The following is a 27772-nucleotide window of genomic DNA, read 5'->3' as shown; positions in this document are numbered from 1 at the left end:
GAAGAAGGGCCCCGATCTGAAATGTCGTCTGCCCATTCCCTCCACAGATGCTGCCTGACCCGCTGAGTCCGCCAGCATTTTGTGTTTTGCTCAAGTTTCCAGCATCTGCAGTTTCTTGTGTGTGTGTCTACATGTATGTGTGTATGTCTATGTGTGTGTGTATATATGTACGTATGGGTGTATGTATGTATGGGATGTGTGTATGTATGTATTGGTGTGTGTGCATGTATATAGCTGCTTGTGTGCATGTATTGAGTGTGTGTATATATATGTCTTGGTGTGTGTGTATATATGTATTGGTGTGTGTGCGTGTATGTATTGGGATGTATATATGTATTGGGGTATGTGTGTACATGTCTTGGTGTGTACATGGGTACATGTATTGGTGTGTGTGTGTGTACCTGTATTGGTACGTGTGTGTGTACATGTATTGGTGTTTGTGTGTGTGTTGGTGTTTGTCTGTGTATTGGTGTGTGTGTGTGTGTATTGGTGTGTGTGTATTGGTTGTGTGTGTATTGGTGTGTGTATATTGGTGTGTGAGTAATGGTGTGTGCGTATTGGTGTGTGCGTATTGGTGTGTGAGTAATGGTGTGTGCGTATTGGTGTGCGTATTGGTGTGTGTGTATTGGTGTGTGTGGGAGTGTGTTGAATTGAGCAGTGCAGAATGTTCCACTTTCTTTGTACAACACTGGTTCGTTCACCGAAGTATGTGCTTGTGTTAATGTTGTTCACCATAACAGAGGGTTTAAACGAGTCCAGCCACATTTGACACAAGGCCCCCACATGTGTGAAGTATAACACTGTCCCTCCCGTTCTCTGCAGGAGATTCTCTGTGCAAAGGTGCGCCAGGTGTCACCTCGGCATCTCAGCCTCGGAGATGGTGATGCGAGCCAGAGACTTGGTCTACCACTTGAACTGTTTCACATGCACGACGTGCAACAAGATGTTGGCCACAGGAGATCACTTTGGCATGAAGGACACGCTGTCTACTGTAGGATTCACTTCGAGACTCTGGTTCAGGGCGATTTTCAGGCTCACTTCAACCACACGGACGTGGGCTCCAAGGGCGGCGGCGCTCTGGGGTTACCCTTCTACAACGGTCTGAACACTGTGCCCAAGGGCCGGCCTCGCAAGAGGAAGAGTCCGGGGCCTGGAGGCGACCTGGCAGCTTACAACGCAGGTAGGAACCTCCCACTGAACCAAACTCACCGCACTCGGGAACAGGCTGGCTGTGATCACTCTTGGAGATGGGACACACTTGGTGGGTGGGGTGTGGGGGGGGGGGGGGGGGGGGGGACAAGAATCCACAGCCGATTTAGTTGGTTCATTTTAACGACAGATAGGATGGAGGTGCACCCAAGTCAGGATACCACACCAATCAGTCCGAGGAAGGGGCCCACCCGCTTCGTCGCCTGCCAATTTCCCTCCACGGTTACTGTCTGACCCTTCAGCACTTTGTGCTCTGCTCAAGACTCCAGCATCTGCGGTTCCTTGTACTTTCAGAATAACACCCGACAGCTGTGGCCCCGGGCACAAAGCGCTGGGGGAATTCAGCGGGTCAGGCAGCATCTGCAGAGTGGGGACGGGCAGGAAGGACCCTTCTTCAGAGCTGCAGTTCTGGGGCCCAATGTGGTCCCAACTCGCTGAGAGGTTGCTGTCATTGTGACGCGCCCGCAACTTGTAAACGAATCACTCAACCGGGGTAGCATCCTTCCAGTTACAGGGCGCTGGCTGTATGGCTCCACTAGATCCACTAATCTGCACCCAAACCTATTTGGAACGGAACGTCCACACGCGTGTGTGTTTGTGTGTTTGTGTGTGTGTGTGTGTGTGTTTGAGTGTGTGTGTGTTTGAGTGTGTGTGTGTTTGAGTGTGTGTGTTTGAGTGTGTGTGTTTGAGTGTGTGTGTGTGTGTTTGTGTGTGTGTTTAAGTGTGTGTGTGCTTGAGTGTGTGTGTGTTTGAGTGTGTGTGTTTAAGTGTGTGTGTGCTTGAGTGTGTGTGTGTGTGTTTTTGTGTGTGTGTTTGAGTGTGTTGTTTGAGTGTGTGTGTGTGTGTTTGAGTGTGTGTGTTTGTGTGTGTGTGTGTTTGAGTGTGTGTGTGTGTGTTTGAGTGTGTGTGTGTTTGAGTGTGTGTGTGTTGAGTGTGTGTGTTGAGTGTGTGTGTTGAGTGTGTGTGTTGAGTGTGTGTGTTGAGTGTGTGTGTTGAGTGTGGGTGTTGAGTGTGTGTGTTGAGTGTGTGTGTTGAGTGTGTGTGTTGAGTGTGTGTGTTGAGTGTGTGTGTTGAGTGTGTGTGTTGAGTGTGTGTGTTGAGTGTGTGTGTTGAGTGTGTGTGTTGAGTGTGTGTGTTGAGTGTGTGTGTTGAGTGTGTGTGTTGAGTGTGTGTGTTGAGTGTGTGTGTTGAGTGTGTGTGTTGAGTGTGTGTGTTGAGTGTGTGTGTTGAGTGTGTGTGTTGAGTGTGTGTGTTGAGTGTGTGTGTTGAGTGTGTGTGTTGAGTGTGTGTGTTGAGTGTGTGTGTGTGTTTGTGCGTGTGTGTGTGTGAGAGAGAGAGAGAGTGAGGGAAAGAAAGTGTGCGTGTGTTTAGATGAGCCAGATTGAGTGCATTTGTGTTTTAAGGCTTTCTGCTCTTCATGTTTTGCTAGCCTTCCCTCGTCTCCTGTTTTACTGAGATATATATATATATATATACTTTTCATCATTGTTAAAGCGACAAATGTCTCAATTCTGACGCCTCTCCCCAGCAATGAAACAGCGCGTTCTGGGATCCGCCCGGAAAAGTTTGCGCCTTGTCCGACCACTTTGCCAGATACACTCAGTACTAACTTTAAACACTCGCGTTGAGCCAAAGCGGCGGCGACACTGAGAGGCCGTTGGATTCTTCTTCAGTAAAAGACAAAGTGCTGGAGCGACTCAGCGGGTCGGGCAGCATCTGTGATGGGAATGGACAGTCAGGGGACTTTTCCGTCGAGTCGAGGGCCCCGTCTTTAGTCTGGCTACTCTCTCCACAGTTGCTAACTGGCCCGCTGAGTTCCACCAGTACTGTGTGCTTTGTGAATGAAAGTCGAGCTCTCTGGGTGATGTGGGTCGTTCTCCCACTCAATCCCCCAGCCCCCTGTCACTAGTTGGAAGGCGTTGGTGAGATGAACCAGCGCGCTGAAAGTCCTGGGGTGTTTGGAGAGGAGCGTCGGTGTGAGTGCATCTGCCCTGCTCCTGTGTAGAGGACGCTATCTCCGCAAGGGGCTGGCACTGGTGAAAGGGTTGCCTGCTGAAGCCCCCTCTCGCTGGTCACCAGCCCGGAGGCACAAAGAACTGCAGCTGCTGGCATCTTCAGCAAAACACAAAGTGCCGGAGGAACTCAGCCGGTCCGGGCAGCGTTTGTCAAGGGTCCGAAACGGGGCCCCGACTCGAATCGTTGCCTGTCTGTTCTCCTCCATAGATGCTGCCTGACCCGCTGAGTTTCTCAGGCACTTTGTGTTTAGAAAATGGAGGGGAGGGGGTGGGGGGGGGGGGGTGGAGACTGTCAAGCTATAACGAAATATGATGAACTGGAAGGGGTTGCAAACTTAGACCCCCCCCCCTCACCCCAAGCCTAGGGGCATTTGAGGTGTGGGTGGGGGGCAAGGAAGCGAATTCGCGTTTGGCAGTTCTCGTGTTGCACCCAAGTACCGCCCGCTGCTCATATATCTGACTCGGTTTTGGAAACCGCTGGATAGGACAGTCCTTTTGGGAGCATTTTCCAAATGCATAAGACCATTCTTATAATGGGAGCATTTTCTACCTCCATCACCCCGACTCGCATCCACCCCCCCTCCCCTCCTTCCCATTAACCAACTACATATCCTAGCAGTAAACAATGGAAAGTTTAATTCTTCAAATTTCAAACATTCCGGATGCACCATGTTTGGGGTTTCTGTTGTGATTGCCCTGGAAAGGATAAACACATTTTGCAGGACTTAATATTAGACCATAGTTAGCAAATGTCTGGATCCACATTTCAATGTACACTTCCATTAATGCAAGACACGCTGGGGGTGACTCAGGCGGCTGATCTGCACAGACCGAGGTCCAAATTCAGGGGAAACCTTTGCAATAGAAGTCTCCCCGCCATTGATTCGCTTTCAAAGACCCCGGGAGTTTACTGGAGACTTTTGCCACATTGTACTCGGGTCTTTAGAAAGTTGGGGTGGGAGGGTGGGGACTCTGAGCAAGTTTCAGAGAAGGATCGACACTGACAAGTGGAAAGCAGGTCAGACATATCCTGGGTCTCGAGGCGCCTTTCTTTGCCAAGATTTCTCTTTTATACTCCCATTTTCTGCTCATCAGTCGAATAGGGGACCATTTCCCCCCCTCCCGCGGCTTTCACGGAGACCTCCAGTGTTTTGCGGTCAGTACAATCAATGAGTGAAATCTTGTGGAACACGGGTTTGGCTTGAAACGGAACACCTGTACAAAACAAATACTCTCCCCCCCTCCTCCCTTCGCCGTTTCCCAGCGAGTCAAACAATCCCGAAGAAAACTTCACCCTGAGTTACTCCAGCTTTTTGTGTCTCTCTTTGAAGATTATTTTTTATTTTTGCATAATGTCATTCCCATCTTTATGATAAGGCCCATTTCTAGCAGCCGTTTACATTTATAAATTAGGAAATTGCAATTAATTGGTTCGAAACTGCATTGCTAATTGTGGACTGGAGAGTAACCGTGTTTTAATTTTGCCAAAACCGTCAAACACACATTTCGAATCTTCGAACACATTTCCAAGTGAAACAACAAGTTTTACAAAGGCAAATAATGCATTGGGGTTTTTTTACATTTAAAAACAATACACAGACCGTTTTAGGTAATGATTTTTGTTTCCAGCCACCTGCAAGTTGCGAAAACGATGCCTACAATAATAACGATACAGATGTTGGTATTCATTCCCGTTCGGCACCATTTATGGTAAACGAAGTAAATAGCGGGTCTAGTAAACGCATCAAACACTGAGTTCCCTCGAGTGACCGTAACTCATCAAGTCGTCCCAGAGTTTAGAATAACGCATGGCGTTTTATTTTACGATGCACATCTGCAGGGCCGCTCCTTGTGGAGGACATTCTAGTGTTTAAAATCGTGAGTTCCGATTGTTTTTTTTACTCTACGGTATTGCCCATTTGTTAATTATCCTTCGTGTGGTTTTTTGGAATTTATAAATTCCAATGACGATTCTTCTGTTAAAACCTTCTCAGCTTCATTAAAATATAGATTTCTCCCTCTCTCTTTCTCTCTCTCTCTCTTGCTCTCCATAAAACATATTTCCCCAAGATAGCGAGGAAAACACACAGAATAAAATTTGTCAATATATTCATGGTTAACTCATTATCTGAAGCGCTTCACGCAGCACTAATCTTCAGTTATGCTAATTGAGTCTATTGCCTACTAATTACATATTCTCGTTACTAAACACCTTGTTGTTATACATAAAACGGGCCTTGCAATCCTCGGATGAAGAAAAAAACCACACCAGTTGTTTAATTTAACTGCGAGAGGGAAAGAGAGAGAGAGAGAGAGGGGGGGGGGGGGGGGGGAGAGAGGGAGGGGGGGGGGGGGGGAGAGAGGGAGGGAGAGAGAGGGAGGGGGAAAACCATTTACAACAAAGACACGAGGAGAGAAGACAAATAAGAGCGATTTGCTTATTTTCTCTTTATTATTTACTAAATAGATTTTATTTTCATCTTGGAAGAAATGATTAGAATCAGTGTCCCAGCAATGGCGATTCCAATGAATCTGACTAACTCCTCTTCCCAGCTCTGTATTCTCTTTGGATCATTGGCTGTTGTCTGGCGCCGGGTTTTTTACATCTATTCCCCAAAGCCTTAATGCGGGCCTGACACTGATTAGTGGATTTTAATTGAAGGAAATTGATCTGAAGTCGAGGAACAGATCACGGCCAAACTCTAACGCAAACCGGCAACATGGCTTTGGAATCCCTGAAATCTTTTAAAATTGGATTACATCGGAAAGTCTCGTCAGATCGGGGAATTAAAAACCTGTGTAAATATTTGCTTTTGTATTGTGTGATCAGATCAACGCGAGGCAGGCTTGTAAATACATACTTGCAACACAGTATTCGGGGTTAGTTTGTGTTTTTAGGCGGGCGAATCCGAGAGCAGCAATCATTTCTGGTAGTTATTGATTTGAAAGCCGCCACATCACGGTTAACCTGCCCCTTCCTAATGCAAGGGTGACGTCAACAAGTATTTAATCTTTGGAAATGATATAAAGGCTGTGTGCTATTAATCTTTCCCGGCACCACCTCGGCCACAGTAAACACCTCAACTGCTTTCCCAAACTGGAGCATCATTACACAGTGGACCACGTTCAATTTCTCAACATTCGTTGTAGAACTTTATTGTAGTTGTTTGCGACACCGAGAGTGGTGAATCTGTGGAATTCTCTGGCACAGAAGGTAGTTGAGGCCAGTTCATTGGCTATATTTAAGAGGGAGTTAGATGTGGCCCTTGTGGCTAAAGGGATCAGGGGGTATGGAGAGAAGGCAGGTACAGGATACTGAGTTGGATGATCAGCCATGATCATATTGAATGGCGGTGCAGGCTCGAAGGGCCGAATGGCCTACTCCTACACCTATTTTCTATGTTTCTATGTTTTTAATCACTCAGACACGTCCAATGTGAAGGGAATTTTTAAAAATAAAACGTAGCCGGTCTCTCAGTACGAACTGCCACAGAGACTTTCATTCTGTCGCATCGTTGCTGTTGCTGGTGGAAAGTTAGTTAATGTTTGGTGCAAGTGGCCACCGAGTCTGGACCACTGCCTCCCCCTGGAGGCGGTCTGGTGACTAGCGCCGCAAACCTTTCGAACACTATCCACTGGACAGTGAACGAGGCAAGCAATTGCAATCTCCTCCCCACTTTCAAAACCTGAGCCCAAAATCCACTTGGTAGAGAAAACCCACCCCCAACTTTTCAATCTGCAGGAATAACAATTTGGGATGTCTAAAGGAAACATTGTTGTTTTTTGTTTGTGTGTGTGTCTCCTCCTGATTAATCATGTCCCTCGATGGTCAAACTTCAATTATTTTCTAAGTTTCCATTAGTTTCTAATCAGGGCTCAGTGTAACGTGATAAGAAGTGCAACATTTAATTTGGAAGTGCAACCTTAAATGTAAGGCCGCGACAACAATCAGAAGTTGCAGAGAAAACCACTTTGTGTTGTTCTTGCTGGTGATGTTTGATTGAGAGTTTGCTTATGTGGTTGGAATAATCTGAAAACATTCTCAGTAACAATACAGCACAGCAAGTATGCAGAAGCAGCCTTTATTGAATATGGTGACAGGCCTATCTTAAAGACTCATTTTAAAAATTACGGACAAGTCTCCAAAGAATGTACAACAACATTCTATGGCGATAGAAATAAATTTAAATAGTGAAATAAGGTGTCAAACATTCACACCATCTTGTCATTTTCCATATTTTAGCACTATCTAAATGGTGAAACTAAATTGCTAAACAAGATCTGAAAATACTGACTTTAATTTATGAAGTAATGTAATGGCACAAATAGATGTTCTTCGTGTGGCAATTATACCTTGACTGTAAGGTATAATTTCCACCTTCCTTGACTATAAATGTAAGGTGAGGACTCTCTTTCGGATTGTATTTTCTGTTGTGTGGAATGTACTTCAGAACAGTGGGCCCTTTGGCTTCTGGCGTACAGCGCATCCAAGCAAGGTGCTGGTATGTCTTGGCCCGGCTGTGGTACAATGCACATGATGCGTGGACTGAATGCCAGTAGTTACTGAGTCACGTAACGTTACGCCAGAGGTCAGTTTCAGGCCAGACCAACCGTGCAACTTGCGTAAATGTCCACGGCCGCATTTTCCTTTCCTCTGGCTTCTGCCTCTGACTGTTAAGGGCAAGAGCGGTGATTGGTGCTGTAAACCATGATTTGCCAGAACATAATGCCCCACAGAAGCCTAACATTCTCCAACAGATTGTCTTCCTGGGTTCCTAATGATGTGCTGGGGGAAAACACGGTGACAAGGTAGCTTCAGAAACTGTTCTGAGCAAGAGGATCGGAATAAGCCCGGAGACCTGGAGTGCCCGGAGCATCTAATGGAGATACTTTCATTGCAGAGGCCTATTCGATTTAAGGAAATTTAGGAGTGATTGACGCAGGAGAGTAACCAGGCAGAGAAATTAGAAAATTAACTAGAAAATGTAGCAAATACTCTAAAAGCTCTTTGAGTCAAGAGTCAAATGTATTTTAACATCATACGTCCTGATACTGAACAATTAAATTCTTACTTGCTGCTGCACAACTGATATGTAAACATGGCACTCTGTAAAACAGATAATAAACAAAAAAAATTATGTGCATATATAACTATATAAATACAGATGTATATATATACATATATATATATACACACACATATATATATATATATATATATACACACATATACACACATATATATATACACACACACACACACACACACACACACACACACACACACACACACACACACACACACACACACACACATATAAACAATAATAGTGCAAAGCCAAGAACAATGCTCCCCAGCTTATTTGGAGGATGCTGCCTGTCCTGCTGAGTTACTCCAGCATTTTGTGTCTCTCTTTGGTGTTTAATAGCCTGATAGTTGTTAGGAAGTAGCTGCTCCTGAACCTGGATGTTCCAGTTTTCAGGCTTTCAAATACTGGCCTGCCCCCAGTGTGATAGTGACTGAGTGTTAGTTGAGCATTGTCCTAACAGTGCGCCCCTCTCTTCGTAGCTCGCCCTTGTCCGAGTTCTGTCCTCACTTAGTGTAATCACATGCCCATGCTCTAGGGGTCGAGGAACGCTTGCTTCCATTCTGGTTCAGTGGGCTTCGAGGTGGCTAATGATGGCAATGCTGGATCTGCAGATACGTCCACTGGTGGGACGGTTGGGTGGGCCGCTTGTGAATTGTGCCCTTACATGTCTGTGCTCTCCTAAACATTTGGACTCAGAGTTCTCCGTGCCCAACTCTACAGCAACTGGAAAAAAAAAAAAAGTCTGAAAGTTTTTTTCTCAGGATGGGGATATTACTGATGAAGTTGGCATTTACTAGCGTTTTTCTTTCCCCAAACTGCATGGTTTGCTGGGCCATTTATGAAAAGCCACTCATGTTGCTGTGGGTGTAATGTCACGTGCAGGCCCAGACTTGGGTAAGAACAGAAGATTCCTTCTCCTGAAGGAGTTTAGTGATCCACCTGGGGCAGTTTTATGGCCATCATTGGCAACGCTGACCTTTTAAAAATTCTTGATTTATTTAATTACCTGAACGAAAGTCCCCTTGCTGCCCTGCTGGGATTTGAACTCGTGTTTGGATCATTAGTCCCGGCTTGTGGGTCATTAGTCCAGTTAAAAATGGCACTTCTCCGCTGTTCCTCTTCGTTTCCAGGCTGTTGTTCGTAAGATATCTTCCCAAGTCGTGCTTCTGTTCTGAGATTGTATTCGTCCTTGGGTCCCAACCTAGTATCGACCCCATCACTGCCAATTTCTGACGCATCATCGCCCACCTTCCGACAATTGTGCATTTTAATAAATATCTCTTTTCAGCGTAGGGTTTGTAACAAAAGCGTTGGGACCTCGGGTGTAAAGCATTAATTTAAATCTGGAAATATGTGAAATGCTTTAATAGAACAAAGCATATCAATGTGTGTGTAGGTAGGGAGGAGAAACAAATGCCTTTGCAGATGCAGGGAGCTCGGAAGCTTAGATTATCACTGGGAAATAAAAGATAATAGAGTCGACCTCTTCTGGAACTGTTTAAGCCAAAAGACATTTGGGGTACAAGCATTGAAATCTACTGTACGTACCCGCTTATTAAGATTATTTTTCCAACGTATTGACAAACATTTTTAACACAAGCAGAAGAGCGTTGCAGTGGGTAGCGCTGCTGTCTTATATGTCCTGTGACTCGGCTTCAAATCCTGACCTCCAGAGCTCTCTGTGTGGTGTTTGTTTATAAGTTCATAAGTTATTGGAGCAGAATTAGGCCATTCGGCCCATCATGTCTACTCCGCCATTCAATCATGGCTGATCTATCTTTCCCTCCCAACCCCATTCTCCTGCCTTCTGCCATTGTCCCTGACGCCCGTACTAATCAAGAATCTACCAATCTCTGAAGTTTGCTGGTTCTCCCTGTGGCCGTGTGCCTTTTCTCCCACATCCCAAAGGTGCAAAGAATCGTTGGTTAATTGGCCTCTTACATTGCCCCTAGAATGTTAATGTGAATAAAATAGATCAGGACAGGTCGGCACGGACTCAGTGGGTTGAAGGGTCCATTTCCATATCACTCTGTGACCATTGAACAGATACAAAATCTACATGTGAAACAATACTTTTTAAGTATTGCAGAAGACTCGGTTGAAGTAGCCGAGGCGATACATTGTTGGCGTATCTGTCCACATGTCGATTAGTAGACAAGGAAAAGAGATGCGTAATACCAAAGTGTGTTCTATAGATGGATCATAGTTATACATATTTGTAGTTATCGTAGTTAAGACTCACAGTTACATCAGAGTTATGTGGCACAGGAACGAACATACCCTTCGGCCCACCCAGCGATGGTAGCCATCACTAACCTATCTACATTAGTCCCATTTATCAGCACCTGCCCATAGCCTGCGACCTTGGTCAGATTAATTTACCTGTCCAGATACTTCCTTCGTGTCATGGGACTCCATCATCCACCAGGCAGTGCGCCAGGTCCCCTCGAAGCCTATTACCTCTCGCCCTATACCTGTGCCCTTTAGTTTTAGATACCTTTAGAGTCCTACTCTCTGACTTTATAGAGTCTCCTGTTATCCACATTACTTATCCGGGTGCACACCTCAATCAGGTGCCTTTTCAGCCTCCTCTATTCTGTGGAAATCCAAATCCATCGTCTTCACCTGCACTTCACTTTCTCCAGAATGCTCTCCCATCGCCAGTAAACAATTTCCTTGCATTAGGGGCCAGAATGAAACCTCCTCTCGTCAGACTGCCTGTGTTCTGGTCCTAATGGTTCTGGATGCATTTTAACAATTCCACCCCCTTCTTATCCTTCACACGAAAGTGGACAACTACTTTGCTCGAGACTTTAGACTTGCAGCGTGGAAACAGAGCCTACGGCCCACCGAGTCCGTGCGGGCCAGCGATCACCCCGTACACTAGCACTATCCTACACACTAGGGACAATTTATAACTCGCAAAAGCCAATTAACCTACACATCTGTACGTCTTTGGAGTGTGGGAGGAAACGAGAGCAGCCGGAGAAATCCCATTTGGTCACAGAGGGAACGTTCGATTGATCTCATGTCTCGGGCAGCAACTCTACCGCTGGGCCACTACGTCCTAATGGTCTAAAGTTATCCTGTGAATTGTCTATATGTAGAATAGTACAGCACAGAATCAGGCCCTTCGGCCCACAATGTCTGTGCTGAACACAACGTCAAGACCAACTCTCATCTGCCTGCACATGATCCATTTCTGTCCATTTCCTACTAATCCATATGCCTATCTAAAAGACACTTAAACACCATTATTGTAGCTGCCTCCGCACCCACACCACCCCAGACAGTACATTCCAGGCACTCTCGACTGTGTGTGTGTATATGTGTGCGTGTGCGTGTGCGTGTGCGTGTGCGTGTGCGTGTGCGTAAAAAAACAAAGGCACTCCTGTACATCTGTACATCTCCTTTAAATTTTGCCCCTCTCATCTTAAAGCTAGTTCATATTTAACACCCTTTGGCATTTTTAGCCTCTGAAAAAGATTCCATCCTCTGGAAAGAAGCACTATCAATACTTTTCATAATTTTATATACTTCAAACAGGTCTTCCCCCCAACCTCCGATGTCCCGGGGAAAACAATCCAAGTCCGTGCAACTTATCCTTGTGTCTACTCTGACTGTCAGGAAGTCTTTAGTGACCCCTCCCCCCCTCACCCCCCTCCAAAATATGATTGCCCCCCATTTGTTGCTGAACACTTATCTGTACGCCCTCATTTCAAGTCAAGTTGAGATCATTGTCATCTCGATGGTGATGTGCAGGTACAATGAAAATCTTACCTGGAGCAGCATCACAGGCACATGGACTCAGCCAACCAAATATAAATCATACATAAATTGCATATAAATCCAGTCAAAAGATAAAGACTGCACAAAAATAAAACATTAGTGCGAAACACATTTAGAAAACAAGTCGAAGGTAGTGCGAGAGGTGACCCATAGTGTTCTGTAATTAAGGGAGGATTAGGGTTGGACAGGTCGGTTCAGGAACCTGATTGTTGTGGGAGTGTAGCTGTTCCTGAACCTGATGGTGTGTGACCTCGGGCTCCTGCACCTCCTGCCCGATGGTAACAGTGAGAAGAGGGCGTGGCCAGGAGGGTGGCCATCTTTGATGAAAGATGCTGCCATCTTGGGTCGGCGCCTGATGTTGTCTTTAGTTTTAGTTTTTAGTTTTCGAGAAACAGGCCCCGCAGGGACAATTTACAGAAGCAAATTAACCTGCACATCTCGGGAATGTGGGAGGAAACCGGAGCACTTGGAGAAAACCCCATGTGGTCACAGGGGCAACGTGCGCAAACACCGCGCAGACAGCAACCGACATCAGGATGGAACCCGGGTGTCTGGCGCTGTCAGAGAGCAACTCCACCGCTGCACCACCGAACTGCTCGAGTAGACGCCGCTCATGTAGATGCTTTCAATGGTGGGGTGGGCTGTGCCTGTGATGTGCTGGGCTGAGTCCATCACTCTGCAGCCTCTGGACTCCCTGTGTTTTACAGTTACCATGCAAACTGTCATGGTGCTTCTACATTTGCTGGGCCTTCCAGGAAATCCTCCTTCCTTGTTGCAGTCATTGCCTTCTGCATCAGTACTTGCAAAGCCCCCTCTAACGTTCATAGAAACATAGAAAATAGGTGCAGGAGTAGGCCATTCGGCCCTTCGAGCCTGCACCACCATTCAATATGATCATGGCTGATCATCCAACTCAGTATCCCGTACCTGCCTTCTCTCCATACCCCCTGATCCCTTTAGCCACAAGGGCCACATCTAACTCCCTCTTAAATATAGCCAATGAACTGGCCTCAACTACCTTCTGTGGCAGAGAATTCCACAGATTCACCACTCTCTGTGTGAAAAAGAACTTTCTCATCTCGGTCCTAAAAGACTTCCCCCTTATCCTTAAACTGTGACCCCTTGTTCTGGACTTCCCCAACATCGGGAACAATCTTCCTGCATCTAGCCTGTCCAACCCCTTAAGAATTTTGTAAGTTTCTATAAGATCCCCCCTCAATCTTCTAAATTCCAGCGAGTTCCCCCGCCTTGCCCAAAACGTCCACAATCTGCATTGATGACTATCCAGCCCTTCCCTTCCCTTCCCTTCCCGTCCTTCAACATGTTTCCATTACGTGGCGTGGAGGTGACGGTGCAATGCAGAAGTAGTGGAAACTGGCAGTTGTTCGGCACTAGTTTAGTTTAGTTTAGAGATACTGCAAGGAAACAGGCCCCTTGGCTCACCGCGTTCACGCTGACCATCGGTCACCCGTACAATCTAGTTCTCTGTGATCCCACTTTCCCACCCAATCCCCACACACTTGGGGCCATTTACAGAGGCCAAATTAACCTACAAACCCGCACGTCTTTGGGATGTGGGAGGAAACTAAAGCACCAGGAAGAAAACCAAGTGGTCAAAGGGAGACCATGCAAACTCCACAAAGAGAGCATTGGCAAATTTTTTTGCACATTTTTAGCTTCTTCCCTTCAGCCTTTTAAACAATGGCAGGCTAGGCGATGAGGCTATTAAATCAGGCTATTAAACATGAAAACCTCAAATAGCTCTGAACTACAAAGACTTGGTGGCATTGATTTTGTCTTTTTGCACTATTATTGTCTGTTTATTTTTTATTGGGTATGCAAGTGTATGTAGGCATGTGTGTTTTCTCTCTCCCTCTCCCCCTCTCTCCCTCTCTCCCTCTCTCCCTCTCTCCCTCTCTCCCTCTCTCCCTCTCTCCCTCTCTCCCTCTCTCCCTCTCTCCCTCTCTCCCTCTCTCCCTGTCTCCCTGTCTCTCTCTCTCTCTCTCTCTCTCTCTCTCTCTCTCTCTCTCTGTATCTCTCCACACACATATATATATATATATATATATATATTATATATTATATATGGATACATACATACACATGCACACATATACACGCACACACACACACACACACACACACACACACACACACACACACACACACACACACACACACACACACACACACACACACACACACATACATACTGAACGTATTGTTTACAGAGTACTATGTTTACATATTCTGTTGTGCTGCTGCAAGTGAGAATGTCATTGTTCTGTCTGGGACACATGACAATAAAACACTCTGGACTCTTGAGATCAGGATGGAGTCTGGGTCTCTCGCTCTGTGAGGCAGCAGCTCCAGCAGCTGTGCCACTCTGTAGTGTTGAGCAACGAATGGTGAAGCACATCAGATGCTCTCTTGTACGGGACAGACGTAGGACATGCAAGCCCCGCAGAGTGCCCTCTCTTTACACTGGGAGCATTGAGCAGGCTCTTGTTTATTAATGACGATCTCCATCCCCACAGAATGCAACTTGCTCTTCCACTCTTTCAAGGTGCAATCTCCATAGGAACTAGTACATCAAAATATGTCAACATCCGTGTCCAAGTGCCAACAAAATTATTCGCAAACGTAATTTGTTTTTAGCATATGGGATTGTGTTTTTTCAGGAGAGTCTGAGGCTGAGGGGAGACCTGGTAGATATTTATAAAATGTTGGGAGGCGTAGATATCCGGCCCCTTTATCCCAGCACGGACACGTCAGATAAGAGAGGGCATGGATTTAAAGTGAGACGGACAAGGCTGGAAGGAGATGTGTGGGACATGTTTGGTTACGCAGAGTGTGATGGGGGCCTGGAACGCATTGCTGGAGGTGGTGGTGGAGGCAGATACAATCATGGTGTTTAAGAGGCTTTTGGATAGGCACATGGATGTGCAGGTTTGGATTGGTATGGATCACATGCAGGAAGTGCAGATTAGGGTTCGATCCTGACCGTGGGTGCTGACTGTGTGGCGTTTGTACGTCCTCCCTGTGACCGCGTGGGTTTTCTCCAGGTGCCCCGGTTTCATCCCACATTCCAAAGATGTGCAGGTTTGTAGGTTATTGGCCTTCTGTAAGCTGCTGCCAATATGTAGAATGTGAAACTGGGATGACATAGAACGAGTGTGAATGAGTGGTTGTTAGTTGGCACAGACTTGGGCCTGTTTCCACGCAGTATCTCTAAACTAAACTAAACTAAACTAAACTGAACTAAACGATGTTTGCGAGATTTTTGTGAAGTTCTAATGTGGCCGACCCAGATAATCTGAGGGAGAGTTTCATGGGTACAGCAACCCCTATGCTGGAGAAAGGAGGCAGTAACTGCAGATAGACACAAGATGCTAGAGTAACTCAGTGGGGCAGGCAGCATCTGTGGAGGGGTATGGACAGGTGACGTTTTGGGTCAGGACCCTTCTTCAGATGCTGTCAGGCTCATGAGAAGGATGATTCTTTTGGGAAAGAGCGGAGTGATGGTACTGATGGGTTTGTTCTTCCGTCTGAGGAAGGGTCCCGACCCGAAATGTCCTCCGTCCATCCCCTCTGCAGAAGCTCCCTGGCCTGTTGAATTCCTCCAGTGCCTCACCCACCCACATCCTGGGACAAGGTTTGCTGAGGATATCATCCCAGTTCTCCGGACCACTTCATGGGACTCTGATTCAGAGGCCAAAATTCCACCACTGAGCTTGTTTCTATGGAACTTTTAAGTTAAAGTGGAGTCATGTTTTAACGCTTTTCATAAGTTATCAGTATAGAATCAGGCCATTTGGCCCATCAGGTCTACTCCGCCATTCAATCATGGCTGATCTATCTTTCCCTCTCAACCCCATTCTCCTGCCTTCTCCCCATAACCCTTCACATCCTTACTAATCAAGAATCTGCTAGTCTCCCCCTTAAAAATACCCACTGACTTGGCCTCCACAGCCGTCTGTGGCAATGAATGACACAGATTCGCCTCCCTCTGACTAAAGGAATTCCTGCTCGTGTCCTTTCTAAAGGTACGCCCTTCTATCCTGAGGCTGTGCCCTCTGGTCCTAGACTCTCCCACTGGTGGAAACATTCTCCACATCCACTCTTTCCAGGCCTTTAGGGTACGTTTCAATGAGGTCCCCCCTCATCCTTCTAAACTTCGGTCTTTTCAATGCAAGTTCTAGGAGGCTGGGGATGCCTGAGTGCATTTAACGCTGGAGGCACGTTTGTTTATCCTTACTGTTTCACGGGATGACAAGGTCCACATTTGCGGCCCAGCACGACCTGCTCCTGCCAAGTGCGGACACTTGGGAAGGTCGTTCGGTGTCGACCACATTGCTGGGTGTCTGGAGGGAACAGCTTTCCATCCCACCAGACTCCCGAAGATCAGTAGGACTTTGCAATGATTTACACAAAAAGAGAGAAAGTGCTGGAGAAACTCAGCTGGTCAGGCAGCATCACTGGAGTAACATGGATGGGTGACGTTTCAGATTGGGACCTTTCTTCAGACAATGAATCAGTTGTCACCTTTAGCTGCCAGGGTCACGATGGGCTGCTGTAAATTGCCGGGAGAGTGAAGGTGAGCGGCAGAATCAGGGGGATATGATGGAAATGCGAAGAGGAAAAAATGGGATTAGCGTAAAAGGGCAGGTGATGGTCAGCACAGACCAAAGATAATAGAGCAGAGCAAGATAGACCACTCGACCCTAAAAACCGTAGTATGTCACGGCGCCATTTTAGTAGGCAGAAACTTGCAGAAACATTTAAAAAGAAAAATAACAACAATCTGTGAATTGATAGATGAGATATATTCTGCATTTTTATTGTATCATCACACATACTGTTCCCCCAAAAGACTGATTACACCGCGAGAGGCGTCGCGAACGGCGGGTTTTGCTTACTAAAATGGCGGACGTGACGCTCCTTTGCGTACTACACTTCAGTATAGGCGATTTCGACGGAGTGGTTCATCTTGCTCCTCTAGTATCTTTGGCACAGACCCAGTGGGCTGAAGGGCCTGTTTCCATGCTGTATGACCATGACTATATCCAAACTAGATGATAATTTTATTGAGGTTTCTAAAATTATGAGAAGCTGTAGTGTCAAATTTACCATGGGGGCTGCATAACTGAAAAAATAGACGTGCTGGAATATACAGCACAGAAGGAGTCAGTTAAGCCCATCGTGACCAAGGCAGGCTCGTTGGCACAATGGTAGAGTTGCTGCCTTACAGCGCCAGAGTCCCGGGTTCGATCCTGACCACGGGTACTGTTTATGCAGAGCTTGCACCTTCTCCCCGTGACCGTGTGGGTTTTCTCCGGGTGCTTCGGTTTCCTCCCACACTCCAAAGACGTGCAGGTTTGTAGGTTAATTGGCTTCAGTAAAATTTTAAAATTGTCCCTAGTGTGTAGGATAGTGGTGGTGTTTGGGGGGGGTTGCTGGTCGGTGCGGACTCGGTGGGCCGGAGGGTCTGGTCTAAAGGAAAAGGTGGAACAGTTCAGGTGCCTCTTGCCACCTGGCCCCTGGTCCTAAACCCAGCTGATCCTTGTTCGTCAATGCTACCCCATTAAATATGGCAAGCAGGCAATGACTCTCAGACCTCCGTTCCCTTCAGCTGAAGAAATAATTCCTCATCTCTTGTCTGATCCTTCCTCCAATTAACGTTAATCAAGCCTCCCAATTATTGATCTTCTACCAGGGGAAGCAAGCCCTTCCTGTTTAGGCCTCTTACACTTAATTAACATCTCACTTTCAGCTCCTCTCAGTCCCAAAGGAAACAGCCACAGCCAGACCTGTCTCTCCGCATCGCTGGATAATCCACCAGCGTGGCACGATCCTCGTAAATCTCCTCCGCACCCCTGTCTGGTGTCTTCCTGTGGTGCGGTGACCAGAACTACACAGAGTTCTCATCGCTGTGGGCTGGCCACGATTTAATGCCGGGCTTTATTTTATTTTACTAACCGAATTTAAGTTGTGGTGGGACTTGGATTAACGGCTCCCCGTCTTTACTTCACAATTGCTAACAGATAGCTGCTGTCACATGCACATAACAAGCTATGGGCGCCGTGAACAAAGACAACACACGTGTTATTTTGGTGGGGCAAGGAGGTCTGCCTAAGTCAGAGCCACGAGACAACAATGCAATTCTTACTTGCTGCAGCTTTGCAATCACTTTCCTACGGTCAGATTTAAAATAAATGTAGATATTAAATCACTTATTATAATATTTTATAAACGATACTCCTTTATTCTAGTGTAAGAAAATAACTGCAGATGCTGGTACAAATCAAAGGTATTTTTTTCACAAAATGCTGGAGTAACTCAGCGAGTCAGGCAGCATCTCGGGAGAGAAGGAATGGGTGACGTTTCGGGTCAAGACCCTTCTTCAGCTTTATTCTAAAGCTGCAGATGTGATTTAAGCCTTCTGTCATGAGAGATACTTCATTTCAATGTTACGCCCACCGTAAGCAAACACTGTTCTAGACTTTAGAGATACAGGGCAGAAATGCGCCCTTCAGCCCATCGAGTCCGCGCCAACCTTCCTCCCCACCTCGCATTGCTATATAGAGTAAAATGATTACATCCACGCGTTAATCTAACACCCCCTCAATCATGATGCCATTGTGAATGGAGCAGGAAGCTGTGATTTGGACCAAACATGTTTAGTTTAGTTTGGAGATACAGCACGGAAACAGGCCCTTCGGCCCACCGAGCCCACGCTGATCAGCGATCACTCCGTACACTATCCCACACACTAGGTACAATTTATAATTTGTTACCGAAGCCAAATAACAAACAAACCTGTACGCCTTTGGAGTGTGGGAGGAACCCGGGGCACCTGGATAAAGCATATGCGGTCACGGGAAGAACGTACAAACACCGTACAGACAAAAGTCATCGTCAGGATCGAACCGGGGTTTCTGGGGCTGTAAGGCAGCAGCTCTTCCACTGCGCCACAGTTCCGTTCCATTCTGTAATTTGCCAGAACACCATCCAGATCAACTTTAATTGATTGAAATATTAAAAGATAATGCATATCATGTTCAGAAATGTTTCTTTTAAAGAGCGACTGGATTTGTTTCTTCAGCGCTTAGCGAGGTGAAAATACTGGCATACCATAGTTTGATTAAGTTGGCAAGCAGCGTGCTGGCAGAGTTATTCTGTCCTTTGTCGATGGATGGTCTATATTCTCTGGAGTTTAACGTAGAATATGGACAGAGGAAGGGTCAGCGCTGGAACAGGCCCTTCGGCCCACAATGACACTGTCCGTTCCAAATATGATGCTGAGTTATACGTGTTTCCTCTGTCTGCACATGATCCATGCCCCTCCATTCCCCGCATATCCATGTGCCCATCGAAAAGCCTCTTAAATGTTCCCATCGCAACCACCGGCACTGAGAGCAGAGTCCAGGCATCCATAACCCTCCGTGTAAAAAAAAAAAAACGTGCCCCCCGCACATCTCCTTTAAACTTTGGCCCTCTCACCTTCAAGCTATGCCCTCTATCCTTTGACATTTCCATCTTGGTGAGAAGGTTCTGACTGTGTATCCTATCTAAGCCTCAGAGGATGAGGGACAATGAGATCTTCAGGGGGCATCACTGATCGATGTTGAGATGTTTGAACTAGTGGGAGATTCACGAACGAGGGGGACAGAGATACAAGATTCAAGGGGAAATCATTTAAAACTGAGGGGCGTGGAAGCTACTGTGTACAAATGGTGAATCTTTGGAAGTCTCTGCCTCAGAGGGTGCTGGGAGCTGGATTGAAAGGGATTGAAAGAGGAGGATGATACATTGTCATAAGATCAAGGGACTGGAGGTTTTGAGGAACCAGTACAGAAGAGGAGTAACAGAACAGAACCGGTAACACGGACCAGATTGAATGGTGGGGCAGGCCTGTTTAGTTTAGTTTAGTTTAGAGATACAGCATGGAAACAGGACCTTCGGCCCACCGAGTCCACGCCGACCAGCGATCCCTGCGCACCAATCCTACACATACTTGAGACAATTTACATTTAGCAAGCCAATTAACCTACAAACCTGTACGTCTTTGGAGTGTGGGAGGAAACAGAATATCTCAGAGAAAAACCCACGCAGGTCACGGGGAGAACGTGCAAACTCCGCACAGACAGCGCCCGTAGTCGGGATGGAACCCGGGTCTCTGGCGCTGCAAGCGCTGCAAGGCAGCAGCTCTACCGCTGTGCCATTCTTGTGTTGTTGCCCTATTCCTCCTCCTGTTGCTCCTACTTTCTGTGCCTCCAGGTTTGCAGGACAGTTTTTCAAAGCCATTTCTTGAACGATCCCTTTCATGGTTTTGGCTTCACTGATTTCTCGGCCTTGGTGTTGTGTGCCATTTTGGATGGTTCAGGCGCCATCGGTTCTGGCTCGAAATACTCACCACACGCCTCGCGGTTAATGATTAGAAGGTGGTTTCTGGGGCCAGAGGCCTGCTTGGATAGGGTGGAGCTTGCTCACGACAGCGTTGCACGAGTGAGCCAATTAACGACCTAGAAGGGAATGGTTCGGATCGGTCGAGAAATGGGCTGATCAACAGTATCAGACTGAGAGAGGAGCAACTCCATGATAGTCCCAACAACACTGCTCAAGCTTTGATTAACAGCTCCCTCACCCCACCTCCTCACGACGTGACCCTCCCCAACTCCATCGCAACTTGTCCCGGCGTGTAAACCCTTCAAACAGTCTGAAGAAGGGTCCAACCCGAAAGGTCGCCAATCCATGTTCTCCCGAGATGCCGCCTGTCCCGCTGAGTTACTCCAGGACGTTGTGTCTTTTTGTTGTTGTTGTAAACTAGCATCTGCAGTTCCTTGTGTCTCTGCTGCCAGAGTTGGGTTGTTTCATTATCGAACCTGGGGCTCTGCCACTGTATGGCAGCAACTCTGCCGCTGCACCACCGTGTAACCTTGCGATACTCTGCCACGGTATCTGCTTCTCCAAACTCCCCTGCCAGTGTGTCCCAGACATCTATCATTCCCTGTAATAAACCTGCCTCTAAACCGTCCTCCTCTCACCTTAAAGCTGCGCCCTCTAATATTTTGACATTTGCACCCTGAGAAAAAAAGACTCTCCCTACCCTGTCCATGGCTCTCGGAATTTTATTAACCTCTATTAGACCTTGTGGCACGGTGGCGCAGTGGTAGAGTTGCTGCCTTACAGCGCCAGAGACCCGGGTTCGATCCTGACCACGGGTGCCATCTGTACAGAGTTTGGGTTTCCTCCCACATTCCAAACATGTGCAGGTTTGTAGCTTAGTTGGCTTCTGTAAATTGCCCCTAACGTGAAGGATAGAAGTGGATTGTTGGCTGCCACCGTCTTGGTGGGCCGAAGGGCCTGCTTCCACACCGTAAACTAAAGTAAACTCAATCGATCTTTACACAGCCTCTGATGCCCCAGGGATAACAACCCAAGTGTGTCCAACCTCTGCTTATATTTAATACTTTCCGATCCAGGCACCATCCTGGTAAAATGGAGGCACAAAGAACTGCAGTGGCTAGTTCAAATCAGTGGGTCAGGCAGCTTCAGTGGAAGGAATGGATAAATGACATCTCTGTATGGGCATGGAACACACAGGCTGCTGGAGTAACTCAGAGGGTCAGGCAGCAGCATCTCAGCAGAGCGTGGATAGGTGACGTTTCAGGTCAGGACATTTCTTCGTACATCATGTTAAACCACTTCTACACCCTCTCCAAAGCCTCCATATCCTTGCAGCAAAGCAGTGACCAGAAAACTGCGTCCTATTTTCCTGCCCATTTCCATAAACCGGCCCTTCTTTCATTGAATTTTCGCTCTCCATTATATTTGACACATTCGAGATGCATCCCAAGTCAAAACTAATCACCAAACTAAAGGCACCTTCCCCCATTCACAGAGTGGGAACTTCTCCAAGTAAAAGGCGCAGAGAACACTGACTCTATGAAATCATCAGAGGGATACATTTTAGCCAAATAGTCACACTTATTCAAAATTTCTTCTTAAATTTACAGTAAATCTTCCTAATATTTTGTAGCATTGAGTTGTAATGAAAATGATGGTGAGCACTTGGACAGAGAGCAGCAGTACCCACCCACCCAGAAGACAAAACGCATGCGCACCTCTTTCAAACACCACCAGCTGAGGACCATGAAGTCTTATTTTGCCATAAATCACAACCCCGACGCAAAGGATCTGAAACAACTAGCACAGAAGACCGGGCTGACAAAGCGCGTTCTGCAGGTAAGAAAATCTCTCTTCGATTAAATGTCGGAAATTCTGCAAATCTGAAAATGCAGGCAAGCAGCCCGAAGGAAAATGCACAGCGGGTCAGGCAGCATTTGTGGAGGGAACGCCAGAATTCAGTTTAGCTCAGTTTAAAAGTACAGCATGTAAACCAGGCCCTTCGGTCCACAGAGTCTATGCGGACTGTCGATCACCTGAGTTTCATTTAGTCTAGTTTGGAGACACAGCGCTCAAATAGGCCCTTCGGCCCACCGAGTCCGCGGCGACCACACGCTAAGGACAATTTACAATTTATTTTAACCGAAGTCAATTAACCTGCAAACCTGTACGTCTTCGGAATGTGAGAGGAATCCGGAGAAGTCCCACGGGGTCACGGGGAGAACTTATGAACTCTGTACAGACAGCACCCGTAGTCAGGATTGAACCCGGGTCCCTGGCGCTGCAAGGCAGCATCACCTCCGTGCCACCCTGATCACACTAGTTCTAAGTTATCCCACTTTCGCATCCATTTCCAGGAAAATTAACCTACAAACCTGCACGTCTTTTGATGTGGGACGAAACTGGAGAACCCGGTGGAAACCCCTGTAGTCACGGGGAGAATGTGCAAACTCCCCACAGACAGCACCTGAGGTCAGGGTTGAACCCCGGGTCTCTTGCGCTGTGAGGCAGCAGCTCGACCAGCTTCGTGTTAATGCTTCAGTCCTGATGACGGATCATTAAGCTGAAGCATTGACTCTGTCTCTCGTCGCAGATGCTGCCTGACTCACTGGACATCAGTTGAGCCCCTTTTCCAATTACGTTGCGCAGGCAATCTGTCTCTTCTTATCCTCCCTGCCTCATATTGCTATTTAAAGTTAAATGATCACATTCACGCTTCAGTCTAACACCACCTCACGCATGATGCTGTTGTGAATGGAGCAGGAAACCGTGATTTGGTCCAACCACTCATTTCTCAAACACGTTTGGTTTAGTTTAGAGATACAGTGCGGTCCACCGAGTCCGCACCGTCCAGCGATCATCCCGTACACTAGCACTATCCTGCGCACTAGGGCCAATTAGCAATTCTTACTGAAGCCAATTAACCTACAAACCTGTACGTCTTTGGAGAGTCGGAGGTAGCCGGAGAAAACCCAGGTGGTCACAGGGAGAATGTACAAACTCCGTACAGACAGCACCCGTAGTGAGGATGAAACCCTGGTCTCAGGTGCTGTAAGGCAGCAACTCTACCGCTGCACCACCTTTGTGGAGCGTTTGTTACAATTAGAATCACGGAATTGTGGGACTGTGACAGAGGGAGACCATTCAGCCTGTTGAGTCCATGCCAGCTCCTGGATATGGGATGTGGGCTTTGCCTGCCCTGCGCAGCTGGTAGAGCTGCTGCCTTCTAGCGCCAGAGACCTGTGTTTGATCCTGACCACGGGTGCTGTCTGTGTGGAGCTTGCACGTTGTCCCTGCGACCACCTGGCTTTCCACCGGGTTCTCCGGTTTCCTCTCACATCCCAAGGATGTGCGGGTTTGCAGGATAATTAACCCTGCACCATTCACCAGTTCATAAGTTATCGGAGCAGAATTAGGCCTCCCATCCCATCAAGTCTACTCCACCATTCAATCATGGCTGATCTATCTCTCCCTCCTAACCCCATTCTCCTGCCTTCTCCCCGTAACACCTGACACCCTTACTAATTAAGAATAGGTCAATCGCTGCCTTAAAAACACCCAATGACGACCTCCACAGCTATCCCTGGCAATGAATTCTGCAAATTCACCACCCTCTGACGAAAGAAATACCTCCTCATCTCCTTTCTAAAAGTACATCCTTTAATCCTGCGGCTCTGGCCTCTGGTCCGAGACTCCCTCTCCACATCCACTCTATCCAAGCCTTTCACTATTCATTAAGTTTCAATGATGTCCCACCTCATCTTTCTAAACTCCAGCGAGTACAGGCCCAGTGCGTGAAACGCCCATCACATGTTAACCCACTCATTCCTGGGATCATTCCTGTAAACCTCCTCTGGACCCTCTTCAAAGCCAGCACATCCTTCCGTAGAAATGGGGCACAAAAATGGCTCACAATATTCCCGAGGTAGACCCAAAATGCTGGAGTAACTCAGCGGGTCAGGCAGCATCTCGGGAGGGAAGGAATGGGTGACGATTCGGGTCGAGACCCTTCTTCAGGCTGAAGAAGGGTCTCGACCCGAAACATCACCCATTCCTTCTCTCCAGAGATGCTGCCTGACCCGCTGAGTTACTCCAGCATTTTGGGTCTACCTTCGATTTTTAAACCAGCATCTGCAGGTTTTTTTCCCGACACAATATTCCCAATGCGGCCTGACCAGTGACTGACAAAGTCTCTGCGTTACATCCCTATTTCTATATTCTAGTCCTCTCAAAATAAACGCTGGCTTGTTCAGCATACTTCGGCAGTTTAGAGGCTTGTCCAGAATGCTTCTTAAGTCCTCTGAGAGTATCTGGCTCCCCACTCCTTCGTCAGTTCCCAAATTTCAAATTCACTTCAGTGCTTTTTGCTAAACGTCCCAGCTGCCGCTGCTGTGGGATCTAATGCTCGTGCAACCGAATCAATAATCCGAATCCATGTATTAAACCGGTAACGTAACTACTACCCTCCCACCTGAGCATCAGAACCGCGCACTTACAAACAAAACGTAACGTCATTTTATTTTTGGATGGTGCAGCGGTAGAGTTGCTGCCTTACGGCGCACGAGACCCGGGTTCGGCCCTGACTACGGGTGCTGTCTGCATGGAGTTTGTACGTTCTCCCCGGGACCGCGTGGGTCTCCTCCAGTTTCCTTCTGCACTCCGAAGACGAGCAGGTTTGTAGGTTAATTGGCTTTGGTAAATTGTAAATTGTCTCTAGTGTGTAGGACAGTGCTAGTGAGCGGGGTGATCATTGTCAGGATGGACTCGGTAGGCCGAAGGCCCTGTTTCCACGCTGTACCTCTGAAGTCTAAATTAGACAATAGACAATAGACAATAGGTGCAGGAGGAGGCCATTCGGCCCTTCGAGCCAGCACCGCCATTCAATGTGATCACGGCTGATCATTCTCAATCAGTACCCCGTTCCTGCCTTCTCCCCATACCCCCTGACTCCGCTATCCTTAAGAGCTCTATCTAGCTCTCTCTTGAATGCATTCAGAGAATTGGCCTCCACTGCCTTCTGAGGCAGAGAATTCCACAGATTCACAACTCTCTGACTGAAAAAGGTTTTCCTCATCTCAGTTCTAAATGGCCTACCCCTTATTCTTAAACTGTGGCCCCTTGTTCTGGACTCCCCCAACATTGGGACCATGTTTCCTGCCTCTAACGTGTCCAACCCCTTAATAATCTTATACGTTTCGATAAGATCTCCTCTCATCCTTCTAAATTGTAAGGACCTTTGGGTTGGTTCCTTTAGATAAGAGTAGAGGGCAGGGAGGTGGGATGGTGGGGGGGATGTTGCGGCCGGTGAATGAAGACTCGATCACTATTGGGGGCTCAGGTTCTGGTTTGCTTCAGCGGTTGTCCTCTGTCCATCCCCATGGTCATTGTCTGATGGCGGTGAACAGTGAGCAGTGTATGGGGAGGCAGTCGGAGAGGTCCAGACGGTTCTGATAATGATGGCCCCACAATGACCACCAGTTTATTGACCAGCTGAAGCTACAAATGCCAGCCCTGCCCGTTTGTCTCTGACACCGCACAAACCCAGCAAGGTTGCTTTATTTTTTAAATAGCATTTCCCTTTCTTTCACTAATCCTGCTATTGGGCGATGTCCATCGATCTAGTTCACCTTCCTATAAAGTATCTCTCACAAGGTGGTTGTGAGCACTGTGTTCACTTTAGTAGACAGCAGTTTAGTGTAGTTCAGTTTCGAGATACAGCGCGGAAACAGGCCCTTCGGCCCACCGGGACCGCGCCGACCAGCGACCCCCGCACACTAACACTATCCTACACACGCTCGGCACAATTTACACTTATACCAAGTCAGCTTACCTACACACCTGTACGTCTTTGGAGTTTGGGAGGAAACCGAAGAACTCGGGGAAAACCCATGCGGTCACGGGGAGAACGTACAAACTCCGTGCAAACGGCGCCCATAGACGGGATGGAACCCGGGTCTCCGGCGCTGTAAGGCAACAACTCTAGCACTGCGCCACTGTGCGGCCCTGCTTCTACCAAATTCAGATCGCGTGTAAAAAAAGATGATACTGCCAGGTCTGTTAGAAACTCAATCCCTGTGCAAAACCCCCCAAACCACCACGCTTACATGATTTAGAGTGTCGATAGAAGAAACTGCAGAAGTTGGTTTGCACAGAAGGACACAAAGTGCTGAAGGAACTCAGCGGGCCTGGCAACATCTCTGAAGAACATGGATAGGTGATATATCAGGTCATGCCCCTGAAAAGAGTCCCTACCCGAAATGTCATCTGTTCATGTTCTTCAGAGATGCTGCCTGACCCGCTGTGTTTCTCCAGCACTCTGTGTCCTTTGGCACTTACTTGATTTTTTTGCATTGGAAAAGGAAAAATTGATTGTTGGGACATTCCTGCTCAATGCTGAATAAAACTCCTTTGCATTTACACTCTAAAGTATAAGTTGAGCTTATAGGACTTGGTATCACAATCCCTACTGTAATCGGCACCTTCTTAATCTCTTGAGTGGGGGTAGGGGTAAAGACTTCATTGGGGTCATCAGGTAACATTATTCTTCAAGAACCCAAACAATGTAATCATACAACGTGGAGCACCAATGTGCTTTAACGAGCCGTGTGGCATGGATGCACTCAGTCAATAATCTCCTTCCCCAGAGGGAGAGATAGTTATTCCTACACGGTCTACTCTTACCCTGGCACATTGGCGCAGCGGGTAGAGCTGCTGCCTCAAAGTGCCATAGCCCTGGGTTTTATCCGAACCTCGGGTGCTCTCTGTGTGGAGTTTGCTCGTTCTCCCTGTGACCGTGCAGGTTTCCTCCAGGTGCCCCGGTCTCCTCTCACTTTCCAAAGACGTGCGGGTTTGGCGGCTCATTGGCCTCAGTAAAATTGACCCTATTGTGCAGGGAGTGGACGCAAAAGTGGGACAACATAGAACTAGCGTGAACGGGAGATCAATGGTCAGCGTGGACTTGGTGGGTACATGCTCTACCTCCAAACTAAACTAAACAAAACCAAACTAAACTCCAGAGTGCAGAAGTACATACAGTGTACTGACGTTTATGTGGAAGCTCTCTCTGTTAGGGCCCCAGTGGGAGTCCCACAATCAAAGGCAGGTAAAGCCCCGTGGGCAAGAATCCTGTGAGCAGTTATCCACAGCATCTCACTATGATGCCGCGACAACTATAACGATAATACCCAGGGTTTTGAAACTCAGTGTACATTTATTACCATCAAACACCAACACTGAGCATACCTTCAAAGACTGGACTAA

General features: G+C 47.3%; 1 protein-coding gene across 1 annotated transcript in view; it reads left to right on the top strand.

The window, feature by feature from the left end:
• LOC144608352 (LIM/homeobox protein Lhx2-like) overlaps positions 1-27772 on the top strand; it is a 38993-nt gene that overhangs the window by 5081 nt on the left and 6140 nt on the right. Inside the window, 3 exon segments of the mRNA XM_078426020.1 lie at positions 823-980; positions 983-1180; positions 22146-22351. Of these exon segments, the coding sequence (XP_078282146.1) occupies positions 823-980; positions 983-1180; positions 22146-22351 (562 nt within the window).

Source organism: Rhinoraja longicauda, chromosome 31, assembly GCF_053455715.1.
Source record: "Rhinoraja longicauda isolate Sanriku21f chromosome 31, sRhiLon1.1, whole genome shotgun sequence".
Taxonomy (NCBI): domain Eukaryota; kingdom Metazoa; phylum Chordata; class Chondrichthyes; order Rajiformes; family Arhynchobatidae; genus Rhinoraja; species Rhinoraja longicauda.
Note: the sequence above shows the minus strand (reverse complement) of the source record. Positions and strands in the feature narration are given on the sequence as shown.